The sequence below is a fragment of the Ctenocephalides felis genome, unplaced genomic scaffold, assembly GCF_003426905.1.
Source record: "Ctenocephalides felis isolate EL2017-DRISC unplaced genomic scaffold, ASM342690v1 CF-g0.4_SCAFFOLD_01886, whole genome shotgun sequence".
Lineage (NCBI taxonomy): Eukaryota > Metazoa > Arthropoda > Insecta > Siphonaptera > Pulicidae > Ctenocephalides > Ctenocephalides felis.
In genome coordinates, this window is record NW_020538040.1 from 51,089,179 (window position 1) to 51,110,164 (window position 20,986).

Genomic DNA, 20,986 nt, shown 5'->3' on the forward strand with positions numbered 1-20,986 from the left:
TCCGTGGTGTCACTATATGGGCCAATCTGTCCAGTAACATGTGATGCGTGTTGACGAGCCGCGATGCGTGTTGACAACCCGCTATATCACAAAATATGGAGGTGTGGTCCATATTAAATACCAAAATGATAGACAATGATAAATTTAATAAAATATTATTTATATTTCGTTTATTTATATATGATTAATATCCACGACACTATGTGTTGTCATACTGATCATTAATAAAACGTTATTGGTATTTTCTTATTTATATAGAAAAGAAAGGTTTCAAGAATTATACATTTTTTTGGCAAAAACTACTCGGGAGAAACAAAAACCAGTACGATCTGACACTTGAATTTCCTTTTTGTTTTTTCTCAGTGCTGTCACTATATGGGCCAATCTGTCCAGTAACATGTGATGCGTGTTGACGAGCCGCGATGCGTGTTGACAACCCGCTATATCACTCCTCCGCCCTAATGAAAAAGATTGTTTCGTATCTCTGACTGCCATTCTTGAACTTCCTTGTAAATTTCTTTTGGTTGAGATTGTGTGATAATTTTATTGTTTGTGGCCGTGGCCGTTTTGAATGCCGTGTTGGCTTGTTTTTTTGTTGATTGCTTACGTGGCCCTTCGCTGGTGAGTTAGCGGTGAGTAGATGTGGCCTTCGCTGGTGAGTTAGCGGCTGAGTATATTTGACACTTCGCTGGTGAGTTAGCGGTTGAGTGTATGTGGCCCTTCGCTGGTGAGTTAGCGGTTGATTGTATGTGGCCCTTCGCTGGTGAGTTAGCGGTGATTGTATGTGGCCCTTCGCTGGTGAGTTGCGGTTGAGTGTATGTGGCCCTTCGCTGGTGAGTTAGCGGTTGATTATATATGGCGGTTGCCAATTGGTTTGATGTTCCTGTCTGTTGCCATGGTGCTTATATCGACTTATTTACCAGGATATAGTGATTTATTGAGCACGTGTTGTTGTTATTTGAATTGCTTCTTATCCTCGTGGTCGGAGTCTCAATTGTATGCTTAGAATGCGAGTTATGGCAGTTGTGAGCCATTTATAATAATTATTTATATTTTTAAAAATTCTTTTCTTGATTATTCTTGAGACTTCAATTTATTTTGTTACTTCTAAAAATGACTTGATCTTTCTTACCTTCTTGCGAAATGTGTGTTACTTGTTGACACGTCGGGTCACCAAAATATGGAGGTGTGGTCCATATTAAATACCAAAATGATAGACAATGATAAATTTCATAAAATATTATTTATATTTCGTTTATTTTATATATGATTAATATCCACGACACTATGTGTTGTCATACTGATCATTAATAAAACGTTATTGGTATTTTCTTATTTATAATAGAAAAGAAAGGTTTCAAGAATTATACATTTTTTTGGCAAAAACTACTCGGGAGAAACAAAAACCAAGTACGATCTGACACTTGAATTTCCTTTTTGTTTTTCTCAGTGCTGTCACTATATGGGCCAATCTGTCCAGTAACATGTGATGCGTGTTGACGAGCCGCGATGCGTGTTGACAACCCGCTATATATATATATATATATATTATATATATATATTATATATATTTCTAACAATAAGTGAAAACCGATGTCACTACTATTTGACATCAGGCTATCCGAAGAACCTGAAACTTCTGATTGAAATCCCATAGCTCTAATCACTAATCCAAGGGAGAGCACATATTTTATTACATCTGACCATCTCACACAATCTTCTATAATTTTATCATACAAACTGAATACAATATTTCATGCTGTCTTTATAACTTTTTGTGTGCTATAGAACACTGTCTGTGATATTTAGTTTTTCGATGTTTGCTGCAATTTTTTATTAAAAAGACAACAATAACATTTCCTAAAGCATAATTATATTATTATGAAAAAATACTAAGAGCTGAATGTATTTTGCATAATGCAATTGTCATTAAGTACGATTGTATTAATAAGATATCCACTTACTCGGTGCCAGTTGTGAGACCGTGAGTAATGTTGATCGTAAATGATTGTTTTTAAATATCAAAATGTGATCTTCACTTTCTGCAGTTAAATGAAATATTAATGATAAGTAAGATGGCGTAACATGATACGACTAGTATTTAAAGCGCACGTTTAATTAATTTTATGTATTGTAAAATGGAGGCCAACTGGTTGATTGAGTTCTATCTATTGAATCAGACATGACAAAACGCGAATAAAATTTACCTTAATCATTATCGATGATCAATATTAGGTGATTAATTCCAATGATATTAAAGCTAGGTAAAAATATTATTTTCCCATATTTCACTAGAATCCATACACCTAGATTAGTCCAACTAATGCATTAGCTTTGTCTTTCAAATGTGCTTAGGTTGAACCAAAACAATAAAATAACTAGATGAGTCTCGATTTAAATATTAACTAATTGCAAGTAAAATGCACTAACCAAAATCATGCTATTTTTGGTTTTTTATCTTTTTACTCGAAATTTTTTAATAAAAAAATTATGAAGTATAAGACCATTTAACAATCATCATGAAATGCGCCAACTTTTGATGAAACTTGCAAATACACTTTAGTACAATGAAGGGCCTCTCAAAGTCCGATTTTAAAAATTTTAAATTCGTAGTTTAACACAATGTTTGAATTCTTAAAAACTTGGGGCAATTGTGTTATTATTCTTAATTGTAGTCCTGGAAATGTTATTCACGGTTAAGGTTGGTAAAATTAATAAAAATTAACAACAATAACCGAAATATTGTGATATGTTCACCAAAGCTCTAAGTTGCAATTAAAAGCTCATAATTTCGAAACAATGTGAGATAATTTGTTTAGGGCATTTAAGGATAACACTAATACCCCGTTTCGGCCTGATATCAAGCTCTAGGACACCATGTATATATATATATATATATATATATATATATATTGTATATATATAATCTATATATATATCTATATCTATATATATATATATATATTATATATATATATATATATTACATTACTATGAGAAAAATATAATAATAATCTCATCAGATAGATAATGGCTTACCACTGGATTGATTTCTAATAAGACTAGATTAGTAGTATAGTACTGATTGCCGATTAAAATTTCTCTAATACTGATGATACTTAATTTGATGCAGAAATACCATGTATGGGCTATTTTCACTTCAAAACATATAATTTATTTTGAAACCAAAACATTTTAAGGCTGTTAATCCAAAAGCGTTGCAAGGAACAATGGGGACTAGGTGCTTAAGTAAATAACATGACAAATCAATAAGTGCACCCTATAGTATTTTTCTTACTTTTGATAAGCACTTCAGATTTTAAAAGCATTTATTAATATAAAAACACCTGCATCAGATTAATATCTCTATAAAACGTTATCTGGTTTTTGAGTCATATTTCCTTTTCCATGGAATGACTAATAAATGATATATTTATGATTTATTCTTATATGTAAACATATACTACTAGAAGATTATTATTTGGGATGTGTAGAAATTGGTACTTAAGAAAAGGTTATGTAATGATTAATTTACTTAATAATTACTTAATCCTTAATCTAATCAAAACGCGAATATTATAAATAAAAATTTAATTGTATAGAATGAAATATTGCGTAAAATGATTCAATAATTATTTTTAATCATTATTACTCAACTTTCAAATCAGGTTATAGTTAAAGATTTCATAAAGCTCGGGGTTACCTTGTAATCACACATTTATGAAAGCACATTGTCTTATTTCATTTCTCGATCATTAGTTCTTCTCATTCATTAACAATCTTCCTTAATGTGATGAGAGTTGTTTCTTTCACAGAATAAGAGATATTAATTAAAAACTATAGTTGGTAAAATTAATATGCCATATCAAGCTCCGCGGGCACCTACAAATTTTATACATATCATTTCCAACAATATTAAGATTTTACAATTTTATTATTTTACTATAAAACAAAATATAAATTGTTTTTTTTTTATCAGGTATATATAAGCGAAGGAAATTAAACAAACCACTATAATTGTTTTAGAAACAGGATTGTCGGTAAGGGTAAGTGGCTAGATCGAGCAGACCAGAATCAGAGGTCTCGGTTTTGATCCCGCCTCAATGAGCCTGATGTCAAGCAGTAGTGACTTTTCACCTGGCAATAACATAGATTGCAATATGTTTCCAAGGGGCCGTTCAAGTATTACGTAAGCACTTTAGGGGGGCGGGGGGTTATTGATTTGCTTATTTTGGGTGACATGGGGCAGGGGGGTCTAGATGATCATTACGTCATAGTTTTTTTTTTTTTAAACTGCGTAACCGTTTTTACACTCCGAAACAGCAAAATTGCCTTTTGCAAAAACGCATCGCGATCGAGTACGAACGAATAACTTTTCAATTTTATAAATCGGTTATTCCATACTGTTGAAAATATCGAGAACATTTGTCTAAACCATATAAAAAAACTTCAAAATTAAAAATCTTGGTACGGAACCCAAAAAAAAATTCACAAAATGTGTACACAATATTAAAATCTCTATAAAATATCTGATAATTTGATGTAAATATGTCCAATAAACATTTTAGATCGCCAAATGACACTTTTTTAACTTATGTTTATTGAGAATCCATATCTGCTAGACCTGCCTTCTCAAAAATATAATCAGTGGTTCATCTTGTCAATACAAGTAAAATGTTTTTTGAATTATTAAAATCGGACCCTCCGTTCTCTTAAAAACAGAGTTACCATTTTTGGCACTTTTTGCCCCATATCTTCGGAACGGCTAGACCTGCCTTTGCCAAAACCTAATCAGCACATCTCCTTATCAATACGAATCGAATGTTCTTTGAATTATTCAAATCGCTTCATCCGTGTTCCCGATATCATCGACGAAAATTTGTATACATTAATTGCAAAATGTTTACGTAAGCATGGGGGGAGGGAGTAAGAGCTTTGCTTACTTTTGATGACAAGGGGGGTGGGGGGATAAATAATTGTAAAAATCTGCTTACGTAATACTTGAACGGCCCCCAAGTAAAAATAGCCCTTCATTTGTTATTGCTGCATCAATAAAGTATTCGTTCTAATACAGAAATTGTAATAATAAAATTTATCACACAGAGGATGAGACAACTGTTTGGATTGCCATATGTAAAACCGACGTAGTATTAGGTCAAATTAGTCCAGCAGTTTATAGGACTCTTAAGTTCTGATTGCCGTTCAAAATAATAATAATAATAATAAAACTAGAACTAAGAAATATTTTAACCTTTTCGACTCGGATGCCGCTCCGGGGGCAAAATTCATATAAATCTCGGAATTCGCGAGTGGAAAGTGTTAAAAATCATACCACATACATCAAAATAAAAAGATTTTTCTTTGGTATTAGTTCTACTTGGCTGACTGTTTTAGTTCTACACTTTGATTATGATTCCATTCTATATTTTTAATCTAGCTACAAACGCAAACAAAAGCAGTAGCGAGAAATAAAAATTAAGGTTTATTGTCAGTTCTGATTCATTCTTGACTCACTCATACTAATCTACCTGTTCACGTTGATTTCCAGGTAGGAAAATTTTCAACAAAAAATTCCACGCTTATGCCTTATACTTAAATTAAACCCTTATACAATTTATACAATACTTAATCCCAATAATATCGATATATTTAAACATTAATAACAATGTAAAGTCGAGTCCGGATATAGTCGGTTATTGTGATGACGTCCCTATCTCTTGTTAATATGAGACTTATCCACTTAAAATGACTTTGGTTAAAAAATTTACCGTTCACAATCACCAGTAAAAATACAAATTTAACCGCTTACAGGAATACGATTAAAAACCTGAATACAGGAGTCGATCAAAATTAATAATAAATTTTGCTAATTTTCTCGGCGTTTCAAATCACATCATTCGAGACCAAATATGGAAAAAGTTCGTGGGTGTTCTTTCGACAAAGTTTGTTAAAAATGATTGCACTGATTTCAAACATTTAAAAGCTATCTCTATGAATCTCGATAAGGACTCAAATGTTCTTTTTGTACGCCGATCGGTCGAGTCGTTCTTTTGCAATTAGCAGATAAGTGCAAAAAAAATTTCCACGTTTTCACAAAAAATCCTGAACCGATTTTAAAAATTTAAAAACCGTTTGAAAGATGATCAGTTGGGAATTGTGCCGATTAGCTGGGCAGCTTCTTCGTAATTAATTGTTGACAATTTTTATTTTTGGCGATTTTGATGAATTTTTGTATAATTATAGAGTTTAGTATCATACGGAGCATACCAAAATATAATAGACATACGAAAAGTGGTTAGATTGTAAAATTAAACCTCATCATCAAAGTTCAGAATAATAACCGTATCAAGATATCAAAATTTTAACTCCACAATTCTAGTAACTACATCTCAATCCTTATTAATTAAGGCCATTTATTGTACATACATATCAAAAAGTTTTTGCAACTTGCCTTGAGGCAAAATACCACTTACACCTAGGTGCATATAGTTTATACCAAATTTTCATAAGTTGAAGAAAATGAAACTAAAAATCCGAACAAATTAATATAAAAAAACTTCAAAGTTATCAGATTCTCCGAATTCGTTCGTCCTGTATGTGTAATGAGTCAGTGTCCCAAGCAATAATAATTTATTTGAGAAGCGCGTGTTGTATTTTAATTTCACTGCCCGACAATATCCCGAGGGAACGCGTCAACAATAACTCAGTATTATCATGTTTTAATCACCTTATCTTGAAACCTTTGGGACATAAGTTTATTAGTTTTACTATTTATTTATTCAAAATTACTTATTTGTTTCCAAGTGAAAATAGCTCTTCCACGGCATTGTTGCATCACTATTAATAAACAAAAAACATCAAATAGAGATAGCCAAAAAAATAAGCAAGTTGTTAAAAAGAAACCATCTTAGAAGCTTATGGGAGTTATCTCTGATCAGTGTTCACATTTATATATATATATATATATATATATATATATATATACTAGATGACCCGACAGACGTTATCCTGTACCCACATCTACGTTGTTTTAATATCCTATACTAATATTTACCGCTTAGTTAAAAATAATAATTATTGTTATTTAAATTACTATTTACACAAATATATGACTGATGTTAAATGTAGAACTGCTTCAAATAAAATGATTATTTTCAATTCCCACAGTTAACACTTTAATTATCCCTTTAACACATATTAAAATATGTTCAATAAAATTCTATATTAAAAACTATACACTGCAATTTATAGAACAAATATATTTTCATTAGCTCAATTTATTTTAATGCCACGGGTTATCCAATACTTTTAGTCATACCTGCAGATGTGGATGTATAAATAAATGATTTTTTGTTTGCGACTAAAACATTGATTTTCAAAATTTATCAAAACAATTTAACAGAAAATCATCGTCTGCCTTTGTGATTTATAGCATAAGATATACGTATTGGAAATTGAAGTCTTTTAAAAGGTATGACAAATTCAGAAAGAACTAATATATAGCGTTCGCGGTAAAAGTACAATATCACCTTGAATTTTTCCACCCAAAATAATTGCTATAATGGTGCCTATAATTTTTATAATTTTGTACCATATTTTAACTGGCTTTTAGTAATTTTAATATCTAAATTACATATTTCTCACTAATAATTCAATATACATTATTACTTAAGTTTATATTTGAAGTGAATTAATTTGTCAAATACTGTTCACATGTGCTCTATTCAACCTACAATCAACAAATTATTGCAGTGCCCTGCGAATTTTTTTAATGTGCTCCAATTTGCTTGATATTTTGGAAATAGGCTAATCTTAATCTTAAATTCAGAAGTTAAAACAATTTGCACTACTTCACCACCCCCGGCATTTTTTGGATTATAACTCATTTAATTTTGATATATATATATATATATATATATATATATATATATATATATATATATATAGGTGCTCCATGGCGTAAGGGTTAAGTACTTGAAAATATATAATATGTTTCCAATTCCATATTGTCCATTTCCACTGCAGTGTGAAATGGCAATGAAAAATCTCAGACACCACTAAATGGAATATATTTATAATAAATTTCGTAATATGCTCCTTTATTCAAAACTTTAATAATTTGATTCATTTTTTGATTAACATAAATTTGAAGGAAATTTTTACTAATAGTTTAAAACTGTTGTTTGCCCTTTAGATTCAAATTTCAATTATAATAATAGCCTTAACTATCTAGAAAATAAATGTATTAGTTTGAGAATAAATATAAAATTTAGAATAATAGTCCAAATTAAATTTAATATTAAATCAATTAAATTTAATATATCCTTTAATAGTGCAGTTCTGATCTAGAATTTAAATATCTCACACAAAGTACTTTTCATCGCTTTCTTTTAAAAATGTAGCTTAATTATGTTTTCTAAAATAAGCGATTTTTAAAATAACGATTTTTTATTGACATTGTATTTCATATAATATAAATTTAATGAATTTTAATATTCTAATTAAATTAATAAAATAAAAATAAATATTAATGAAAAACTACACACCTATCAGAGATTAGTTTAATCGTTTTAGATGCACAATGTTGAGATTTTGTTTGTTAAAGTCTAAGTTCTAAATGTCAGTGATAAAATGTGAATAAAAATATTTTATTTGAACCAATTATTAATGCAATTAATAATTATTAATATTAAAGCTTAATTATTTGCAATACAATATTAAATATTATACCTAAACGAAATGTTACCAACAAAACGTTACAGTATTTATTCTCACACGCTTATACACATTAGCATAGTAATTTGCTTTACTTATGAATAAGTAATGTAAATTTCCAGTTTTATTTTAAATTGCGCGTAATAATCGGAATTACGACACATTTGGAAAGCACGAATTTCTGACGTTTTATGTGTATATTTATTCCCATGTCCGGTTTCTGACTTTCTCCTTAATAAATATCCTTTGCCGAAAACACTCGGCTTATCAGATGTACGTGGTGGTTTCCGAGTTTGAGAGTTATAAAATTTCCGAAAACGCTTTTGCCACGAGAGTCCCCTGGTGGAGCTATAAAACTATTTATTACTTGCTACTTCTCAGTAGTCATTTATTGATCTTACTCCATTTTATGTGAACTGTATAAAATATAGAACATTTTTTTGTAAGAAAGCTCAAGCAGTGGTTCCAAAAGCGAGAACTATCACTTCTAATAATGTATTGATATCAATTTTTGAATAGTTAATAATAAAATTAATATCAATTTACATGAAATTACATGTACCAAAATTTAATCAAGAATTCTGTTCTATCTGGCATGATAATTAGTTATCTCTGCATAATGAATTTATATGAAGAAATAGAAATATTGATGTAGCAAGCGAGGTGAGACATCGGCGATTAAGGGCATGATATCATAAGTCGCGCAAATGCTAGAAAATTATATTCTGTCATACATATATAAATATATATACACTCTAAACAGAATAAAAAAAGTTGAATTCTTCGCTTAAAAATTTAACAAAATTTAACAGAAATTCACTTAAGCGTAAAAGTGAAAAATCCTTAGTAATAACTCTTACTAGATTATTGATTTTTATCTGCCTGTGAAGTAGGTTATAGTACCTAATCGCGAAAAAATCGAAAATATTTTTTTTTCGAATCTTTACGTATTAAGGTCTTTTGAACCTTTTGGCATACCTTAGCAAAAAAGGATGTGCGTGTGAATATAGATGTATATGTATGTGTATGTGTACAGATACAATTTGTCGCCGACGTTTCCGAGAGTACGGATCAACTGATTTGAATGATTCCTATTGAAGGCGAGATTAGTATTTGATTCATATTGATGTACAAACTTGCTGATTAGTTTTTGGCAGAGCAGGTTTAGCCGTTTTGAAGATAAAGTGCAAAGAGCCAAACATGGCAATATATATTTAAATGATTCGAGAAACATTTTACCTGTATTGAATGACGAATTACTTATTATTGTTAATTAAATTTTTGGAAAGACAAGTTTAGTGGTTTCGGAGATCCAGAAGAGAAGTTAAAAAATATATCACTGGAAAACATAGGTAACTAATAAGGTTATCAAATACGACAGTTTTTCTATCATTTTTCATATTTTTAAAGTGATACATTCTGACTTAAAAAGAAAGAATAAATACGACAAAAATATACTTAACCAGTTTTTGAGTTAGTTCTGCTAATATTTTTGCCATACTATTGATTGTCAAAAATTTATAATAATGAGATCCGACAGGAAAAGTATCATAACGGATGAAAGCAAATTTAATTATGGGATGTAACATTACTTGACGAAGAGTTTATCCATTTTAAATATTTTTTTAAGTAATCTCAAAATATTTATTTCAATAACCTTCAAAGTAAGCGATTTGCCCCTCCTAACTTACTAATAATGTAAGTAATATCTCATTGTCAGTGAAAATGTTATTATGTTTGTATTATTCGGGTTATTAATATCTCATTTCCAAGTGTGGTCAGAATAATTTCCATTGACATTTATCTCATTTCCAAGTATGGTCAGAATAATTTCCATTACCATTTTTCAACTCCAATAACTTTCAAATATAATTAAATATTTTAAGTAAATTTCCAAGTTAAATGTACAATAGTCAATATATAATAGTCATAATACATAATAATTAAATATATAATAGTTAAATATATAAAAATAGTCAGTGACTCTATTCTGTACTGAAACTAATTATAAACAATTTATAATTCACAAAAAGTAGAGAACAACGCATTATGTTGATTAGCGATAAGCATTTAGAGTTCTTAACATATTTGATTTAGAGGGCGAAGAAAATAATGAGTTGAGAAAGATTCTCTAATCGAACCATATATATTTTATCAGGTAAGCTGAGTGAGGTACTCAAAAGTCAGTAGATTACCAAATTTAAGTTTTGTTGTAATAAGGGTGAATAAGTAGACGGTATGTGAATAGTCATAAAAATATGTTTAACATAACATCATACAAATAAGTAAATTTTTTAACATAATTATAGTGTTGGACAATAGTTTGTGGAGAATCATCAGCGAGTGAGTTGAACTCGTAACTTGTTTTGGATCCATACAGTTTGAACAGCTATGTAGAGTAAGTCCTATAAAGCAGTAAACTAATTTTCAGTGAGACTTGCACAATTTTTTTCTCTTCGGATGGTTTATATATTTCTCCAACTCATAATGTCTTTGCGTTATGTTTTTTCCTGGGTCATGAAAAAGAAAATATATCGTGCAGACTGGAGACTTCTGCACGCCTACTACTCTCATTGTACTAGGTCTATGATTTAAGAAACGGTTTCGGGAGATTTTTTGTCGTTGTTTGTAGATGGAATTTGATTTTATCACAATCTCGGTCTACGCTTAACCGTATTTGAAACGGTGCTTTTATTTGTTTTACAAAAGGTTCTTTGGTCACGAATGCTCCCTTTTTATGTCATATGTACATTTGAGTGATTCCCCTGGTTAATAGTCTAAGAGACATCGGTAATATGATACCTTCGTGAGAAAATATTTATGGGTTAAACATTTTCATGAATCGTGCACGATTTCAGAGTTATTCGCTATTTTATCAGTCGAGTTTAACATATCAACCCAGACGCTACATTTCTTATACAAACAAGTCACCTATTTATTGCAGGAAATTAATAAGGAAGTATTAATAAAATATTTAATGTCCTGGAAAATCCTCAGCACAAGTATATCATACATCGAGATTTGGTTTATCAAGAGGGGTAATAACCTGAAAGTTTTGTTGATGAAAATAGAGAATCATTGATAGAAAAACCACACTATCTCTGAATCTATTTCACTAACCCCTAAAATATTGGGCTGTATTAAATATTTTTTGAATTAAAAGTTTGACAAATTTTGATTTCCATGTTATCAAAGGTATCATTAAACCGGTTATGGTATGTTGTAGTACTAGTGATGCATGGCATCGTGCCTTAAGGCAAATTTCTGAAACTTCCCGTACCGTAATTAAAATTTTTCGGAAATGAGAAACTTGGTTTTTATTTATAATTTTGAATTTTTTGAAAATTTGAAAAATTTAAATATTGAAAAAATTTAAAAAAAAGCGTTTTCTGAAAATACTGATATGATTTGAAAACTGTTTTTTTTTATTTTTTTTTTATATATTTTTTTTATTTTTTTGAAATTTCTTGAAAGTTTTTGATACCCATTCATGTCGCTTGATTCAGACTGTCAAAAATATCTGATTTTCGACCGCCAAATGGCATTTTTTTAAACTTTTCTGCTGGATCTCTGAAATCACGTGACCTGCCTTTGCAAAAATTTATTTAATTCTTTACGTCATCACAAGTGGAATGCTTTTTGAATTATTCAAACCAGAACCTTCGTTTTCTCACAAACTTAATTCCCATTTTCTGCACTTTTTACCCCGTATCTCCGAAACGGCTGGACCTGTCCTTGTCAAAAACTAATCAGCACATTTCCTATAAATAGGAATCGTATGCATACAGACTACATACACAAATACACATACACACACATTCATTTTTTCTGAGGTATACCAAAATGTTCAGAAACCTCTAAAACGTAAAAATTTTCATTTTCGAATTTTGGACGATTACTAAAAGTTACCCTGCGAGAAGTTGAAAACACAAAATTTATATGGCTAGAGTAGTATATAAAGTAGAGTAAGTAATATAATGATAGTTTAGTCGAATATTTTAATATCAGACAAGGGTACTACTAAATGTTATTAAAAAAATAATCCATAAACGATAATTTTACATTTGCGACTACAATGATTACAGTATTACCTATGCCACTATCCGGCATTGAAAATTTACGTTACAGTTTATAGTACAGTAAAATATATAAATGATTTGATTGAAAAAATAATAAAATGCCAATTTGTGTACTTTTATAATAAATAAATGATTTACATCTATTGTATAGTTTTATTTAAATAAACTTCAGTTGACAAGCAAAGAACTTAAGTCACCCTGTAGAATAAGGAAAAGACGTATTTAATCAAATACAATATATACATTCGAATCAATTATTATTATTATAATAAATCAGTGAAATTATTGTTAATTTTTATAAGTTAACTTTAGATAACTTTTAGGATATTTTGATACCAATAAATTTTGAGTATTAAAATTATTAGCGATCAACAGGCAGGTAATAAATATATGATACCAATAAATACAAATTATAGAACAAATCTTAAATAAATTAGATTTTATGATAAATATAGCGATGATACCAAAGACATTTTTGCCTTATAACACCACTAACAAAACAAATTATTATTACTAATTAGTAGTAGCAATATATTATCAATCTGATTTCTGTTTATTGGAATCACAGAGCAAATATTATTCACAGTTCTTAATGTATTTTAGAATGTAATGCAAAATAGTTACTGCAAACATGAACAGCTTTATTACAAATAACTTCAATCTTGCTTATACCTGCAACATGATTTTAAAACTTTTCCACAGTCAAAGATATCAACAAAAATTGCCTATTGTCAAAAGTATTTGAATTTTATTTTTCTCCGATATGATGAATAAATAGTGTTGCTATCAAATAATGCAAGTTTTAAGATAAACAAATAAACAAATTTAACTATATAAATATTACCATTCATTAATAATTTAATCTATCTAATATTTGATCATTTTAATTAAATGTTAAATAGATTACAATTAATGAATGAGTTAACCTTGATTGATTTGTTTATTTAATTTCTAATTACAAATAATTTTCCATATTTTTATTGAATATTTGTTGATTCGATTGGAAGATATAAGTTAGTATAATCGAGTCGCGTGGAACGACGACGACGACCGCTTGTCAATATTCCAATGTTTTCGTTTTAATTCAAATAAATTAGTTTACGAATTTACTAATTACTTTAGTTAGACTAATAACAATCGTGCCTTAAGGCAAATTGCTGGAAATTTGTACCAAAAAAATTTTTTTTTTCAAAAAAACTTAGAAATATTTTGAAAACTGAAAAAAATAGATTTTTGAGAATTTTAAAATTTCTGAAAAAAAATTTTTTTTGAAATATTATAATTTTATATTTTAAATTTTTTGAAAAATTGGTATGAATTGAATAAACATTGGTACTTATTAAAATTTCTGAAATATCTGATTATTTGATGTGCATATGTCTAATAATTATTTTTGACCGCCAAATGTTTTTCACTTTTCTTTATCGGACCTCCAAAACCCTTGGCCTTTCCAAAAGTTTAATCAGTTCTTCATTGCGTCAAGACAAATAAAATGTTCTTTCAATGATTCAAATTGAACGCTCCGTTCGTTCAAAAACTGAAATGCCACCTTTGATATTTTTGCCTTGCATCGTCGAAACAGATGGACATTTGCCAAAGACTAATCATCACGTTTCTCCCAATTCATACGAATCTAAAGTTTTTGAATAATTAAAATCGGTTGAGCCGTGCATTCAAAATCGTTGACAAAAAATTGTATCCGCAAATATATACTTTCTGTCGCACACGCACGCACACACACACATGTATTCATTTTTTCTAAGGTATGCCAAAATGTTCAGAAACCCCTGAAACGTAAGAAATATACAAAAATTTACATTAGCGGTTAGTATAACTTACCCTACGGTAAGTTAATAATATCATTTAATTATCGAATAAAATTGCCGACTACCAAAATTATCTACTACATAATTCATTCTTTCACTATTCATTACATTTGTCTTTCTTATACATTTTATCATTTGTAAAAAAACTAATTTTATATTCAATTCATATTAATAAAATAATAATTTGTAAACATCTGTTAATTATCGAAATCTTCAACTTTGTATAATAAATATTTTGCAAAGCCGAATTTCGGATAAATAACTAAATTTAAAAAATAACTAAAGTTTTTTAAACACAATCAATTGATACTTAAATTACCCTATATTGTTATTAACTTTTCTTTAAATTTGTTAAGACATTATTCGAGGAATACTTTATTGACATGGTTGAACAAAAAGAGTGAATAAGAATTTGAAGATTTTTACATAGATTTATTCGGCAGATGTTCACTTGTTACTTGGCGTGTCAATGATAAAACAATCATCCCATGCATAGTTCAATGATTTTTTGTAATTATAAAAAATCTTTACGATGTCCCAATGTAATAAACGTACAGATGAAGAAAATGTTAATGAGAATAAATTAATTTTTGTGTTTAAATACAAACGTAATTGTACACAGTATACTGAGATTCGAAATTCAAAACCAATTATACAAACCAATAATAAATTATTTTTTTAAATTTCTACCTCGCTTCTGCTGAGCAACTAGCTAACGACTGGAGATAAAAATAATAAGTAATTGTTAGAGTAATTAGAAATACCGTTATTAAATTCCTATAAAATATCTACACAGTGCCTACTATCATTTAAAAAGAATTATGAGCTAAATTATTTCTGAAATGAAAGTACAGAATAAAGATACGAAAAATATACAGCGCATGGCATACAGTCGTTATTAAATACATGTAAGTAAATGTTGAACTTGATATTTTTAAATTGCATATTAATAAAAAACTATATAGAAGTATATTTTGAAAAATTAAAAGTAAATGAAACGTATAAATCATATTGATCGTTGAAAACACTTAAGTTGAATTGTAAATAAGAAAATACTTGTGCACGAAAGTTAACTTGCAAGTTGATTCGACTTTCGTGCAGTCTCATCGTCAATCCAGAGTTTTTTTTAAGACATTAGTGAGGTATAAAAATTTGTAAAAATTATTCAAAATTTGATATGACAAAAATACACAAAACACATCATAAATAATATATAGCTATCATTTAATTGTCATACTGGCTGCAAAGTATGGCATCGTGCCTTAAGGCAAATTGCTGGAACTTCCCGTACCGTAACTAAATACGAATATTGAATGTTTTCAAATAGATTATTATAAATATTGTAACATTGTCTAATATTTATAAGAATGATATAAACTGAATTGCAAAGTTGAAATTATTTGTTTAAAGTATATTAGAAATTTCGTCAGAATTAAAAATAAAATATGAATTATTTTCGATATTAAAAAATTTTTTTTTCAAAATTTTTGAAACAATTTTTTTTTCCCCAAAATCAATTATTTTGTTAAAATAAGCCAAAAATTCTTTGAATCATTTAAATCGGACGCTTAGTTCTCTCAAAAACTCGATTTCTATTTTCTGCACTCTTTGCTCTATATCTCCGTAACTGCTGGACCTGCCTTTGCCAAAAACTAATCAGCACATCTCCCTATCAATAGGAATCGAATGTTTTTTGAACCATTCAAATCGGTTGATCCGTGCGCCCGAAAACGTGAACGAAAAAATGCGGAAACACAAAACACACACACATCCATTTTTTCTGAGGTATGACAAAATGTTCAGAAACCTTCAAAACGTCGAGAAATGTAAAAATTTTCAATTTCAATTTTTGGACGATTACAATAACTTACCCTACGGAAAGTTAGAAATAGGATAAAACTTGTGATGCATGGCATCTTGCCTTGGCAAATTGCTGGAACTTCCCGTACTAAAAATATTTTTTTTAAAAAGGCATCATAGGTTTTTGAAAACTTTAAAAAAATATAGATTTTTGAAAACTTTATTCTTTTTTTTAAAATTAGACTTTAAAAAAAAATGAAATGTTTTAAATTTTTGAAATTATTTTTAAAATACTTTTTTCAACTTCGCCTAGGAGGGTAAGTTATAGTATCGCAAAAAATTGAAAATGAAAATATATATATCTGTACGTTTTAGAGGTTTCTGAACATTTGGGCATACTTAAAAAGAAAGATGTATGTGTATATGTGTGTGTGTTAGGATACAATTTTTTGTCGACAATTTCGAGAACACAGTTCAACCGATTGGAATGACTCAAAAAACATTCGATTCCTATTGATGAGGAGACATGCTGATTAGTTTTTGGACAAAGCAGGTGTAGCCGTTTCGAAGTTACGGGCCAAAAAGTGCCAAAAACGGTAACTCAGTTTTTAAGAGAACGGAGCGTTCGTTTTTAAAAATTCAAAAATCATTTCACTTGTATTGAAATAAAGAACTGAATAAATATTTGGGAAGGCAGGTCCAGCGGTTTCTGAGATCAAAAAAAGTAAAAAAAAGGAATTTGCCGGCAAAAGTGATTATTACACATATGCACATCAAATTATCAAGTATTTCATAGAGATTTTAATAATGAGTATAAATTTATGGGGCAATTCTGCCGTAACAGAGCTTATAAAATAAAGTTGTCATGACAACGCTCTCGTATGCTTGTTCTTGGTAGTAAAAATTATAAAAATGTCTCTCTATTTGCTGTGCGATCAGGCGTATAACAGAATCTTCGATGATGCAGTTACGCCTCTTGTAAATATAAACATACGTAAGTGTTTTGTGTTGTTCATCGCTAATCAATATTTATAGATTATTGATTTTTTCTTTCTCGAATTTTAATTGCGGTAAGTTATTTTTGTATTACAAAACGTAAGACGATTGTAATGTAAAATTTAGGTTTAAATAATCTAAACTATTAAATTTTTAACTATAAATTTAAATTACCTGAAATATTCGTTATTAAAATTCATATTTTTCAAATTTCGCGCAAATTAAATAGCTATCTGAACGTAAAAATGGAATGAGAGAAAAACGTCTGTATGAATATATTATATTCTGTTATTGGCTAGGACTCTAAATGTCATTACAACAAAAAATAACTGCAGTTTCAAGCCTACTAACACATTGAGAGCCAACATCAAACAAAATTTATGGAAAAACAAACGGCGAACAGCAAATTTTTGACTTACACTCATTTCAGTAGTCACTAAATAAATTAACTTAAAATAAATAATAATTTCGTCCGTAATTTTACTCGGGTTGTGATAATGTCTCAGGAGACCCCAGTAACAGTTCTAGTAAACTTTTGCTCCGCAAAAAAAACGCCGACTCCAAAATTTAACCTAATTCGCGACGGGACGGGAACAAGGAACCCCATCTTTATATATGAAGTGCGTATGACAGTAAACGAAATTGAAGTAAGGGTTGTTGGATCAGGGAAATCCAAAAAAGAAGCCAAACAAGAGTCGGCAAGGTTGGCGCTTACAAAGCTATCTGAAATTAACTTAATCGAGTCACCAGTTTTGGAGGACAAGGAAACCGTTGAAGGGCAGCCATCCACAACCATTCCTGTAGCCGTAAGAAAGTTAAGTCAATTTTGTGATAAAAACGGTTTACCGATACCCGTGTATAATTTAATCGAAGAAACTGGACCATCTCATGCTAAACAATACACTATGGAGTGCACTGTTTCAACTTTTAAGGAAAGAGCAACTGCTTCCTCAAAACAAGCTGCCAAACATGTTTCTTCCGAGGCGGTCTTCAAAAATTTGCAAAAAATCGATCTTGAAGACCATATTAAAAAGCATGTTAAAGTAGAACCTATTAATGCAGCAGTGATTCCTAAGATAGAAAAATTAAGGGAAGAATCATGTGCGCAAGAGAAAGAAATGGAATCAATTGCGAACAATTATCACCCTTTCGCAAAATGTGGCGAGAAGAAATGCAAACTAGCTTTGTCCATTTTGTATAATGATATATTAACAGCAGAAGAAAAAATGAAGGAGGCTCTCAACGCATTAAATGTGACCTACCAGTTATCAGAAGAGTTAATGACACTCTACAACGTCATGGGGTATACCTGGTCAACAACATCTGGAACCGACCCCCAACTTACTCTTCAAGGTTTCTCGTGGTCACAGTTGTACGAAACTGTCAACGAATTTATGACAGAATTTTTGAAAGACTAACAGATTGTAAATATATACATTTCTATATCACTTTTATCTCATAAATAAATTATATAAATAAAAAATATTGTATTTTCCTTAAGTGTGTATGCAAACATAATAACTAAATATAATTTACAGATAAAATAGAATTTAACAAAAACGTATTTACAAATTATTACCTGAATCTAATTTTTAACCAAAAAATGTATTAACGTAATAATAATAATAAATAGCAACAGATATTACTAACCATTAAATTCAAAACTAGTGGAGCGCATAGCATCATGCCTTAAGGCGAATTGCTGGAACTTTCCGTATCAAAAACTTTTTTTTTAAAAAGATTATAATTTTTGAAAAAAATTTACTTTGAAAAACTATAAATTTTTGAAAAAAAAAAATTCTTGGAAAAAAGACTTTTTGAAAAAAAATGTTTCCTTCATTTTGAAATATTTTGGAAATTCTGAACATTTTTTCAAAGCAATCGTACTGCTTTAACTGCATAGAGACGCAATATCGAAGCGCGCAAGGGCCGCGTCGCCGCCTAACGGATAAACATTGGTACGGAACCCATAGAAATTTAAACAAAATTTATACTTATTGTTAAAATCTTTATAAAATATCTCATAATTTGATGTGCATATTATGTCTAATGATCATTTTTGACCGCCAAATAGCATTTTCTTTTACTTTTTTTACTAGATCACCGAAATTGCTAGACCTGCCTTCATGAAAATTTGATCAGTTCTTCATCTTGTTATTACAAGTAAAATGTTTTTTGAATTATTCAAATCGGATGCTCCGTTCTCTTAAAAACTAAGTTACCGTTTTTGGCACTTTTTGCCCCATATCTTTGGAACGACTAGACCTGCCTTCGCCAGAAACTAATCAGCACGTCTCCACGTCTCCTTACCAATACGAATCGAATGTTATTCAAATCGCTTCATCCGTGTTCCTGAAATCGTCGACGAAAATTTGTATCCGCATACACGCACACACACATACATCCATTTTTTCTAATGTATGCCAAAATGTTTAGAAGGTTTTGAAACGTAAAGATACATACAAATTTTCATTTTCGATTTTTTTGCGATTACAATAACTTGATAATATATAGTTATCATTTAATTGTCATACTGGTTGCAAATTATATTTATGTATATATATTCAGAGTAAGTTTTTGTCTACTGTGTTAATATGGAACAACAAATAAGAATTATAGTTGCAGAAACGTGGTTGTATATAAGAAGTTGAATACAGATAAAAATATGTGTAACACGATGTAGAACAAAATGTGTTTTTGCACTGAATTTCCAGAAATCAGACATTGTAAAATTTTCACAACTCTCGAAGCTTTTTGATAACTAAATAAACTAGGTACATTTTTTGCGGTTATATACATATTATAAAGATATATTGAGTACATGGTAGGTTTCATATTATTGTATTTTGAGAAGTAACGAAAAAATGGTTAGTTTTAATAACGTTTCCGCGATTATATAACATGAAGAAAGCTATCACAATTCTGTCAGATGTTGAACGTCATTGTCACAGTCCAGTCGCAGTAATCAGTTCAACCGTGTATCACGCCTTTAAAAGTTTATTTTAAGGGTAGATTTTTCATGTTTTTTTCGAGGCCTTATAAATTGTAATTTGTCATTACTTTTATATATATTTTATATATATAAGTATACATATTATATATAGTTATATATATATATAATATATAAGGGTTATATGAGTATACATAGTGGGTTATATAGGTATACATAGTGTTATTTCGTGAGATTTACAAGGTAGTTTATTTGAGGCCAAGAAAAAAGAAAATTGAAACCAGTCAAAGGTGATTGGCTTTTTACTTTTACTCTAACTACTTCTGAAAAGAGATCACGCAATCCACCGGTAAAAGAAGAAACATGCACTTATTGAAAAAACTTTATTCTGTTTGGCGTCCGGCGACGATTAATTACTTACGATGTATGATTTCTTCCCTTTGGGCTCATGCTTCAAGTACTGACGCCCCAAAAAGGACAGATTTATTGCGAATTGCTTTCTTAAAAATTAGCATTTCAGTATACCTTAAAAATTATCATCTCTGTATATTCTTACCTGAAAATGGCTGAAAATGGTTGCTGTTTTTTTAATAAATATATTATTATAATTCCTACTTGAT

The 20,986-nt window shown here is 29.5% G+C and overlaps 2 protein-coding genes across 4 annotated transcripts in view; one reads left to right on the top strand and one right to left on the bottom strand.

Annotated features, from left to right (window-relative positions):
- Positions 1-20,986, bottom strand: part of LOC113376608 — a 417,742-nt gene that overhangs the window by 239,481 nt on the left and 157,275 nt on the right. The window lies entirely within an intron of this gene.
- Positions 18,043-18,834, top strand: LOC113375056. Its single transcript, XM_026615008.1, has one exon. The coding sequence runs from the start codon at positions 18,043-18,045 to the stop codon at positions 18,832-18,834; it is 792 nt and encodes a 263-aa protein (XP_026470793.1).

What these genes read in the sequence shown, in the direction of transcription:
- LOC113375056 (XM_026615008.1), top strand. Translation starts at nt 18,043, where the DNA reads ATGACAGTAAACGAAATTGAAGTAAGGGTTGTTGGATCAGGGAAATCC.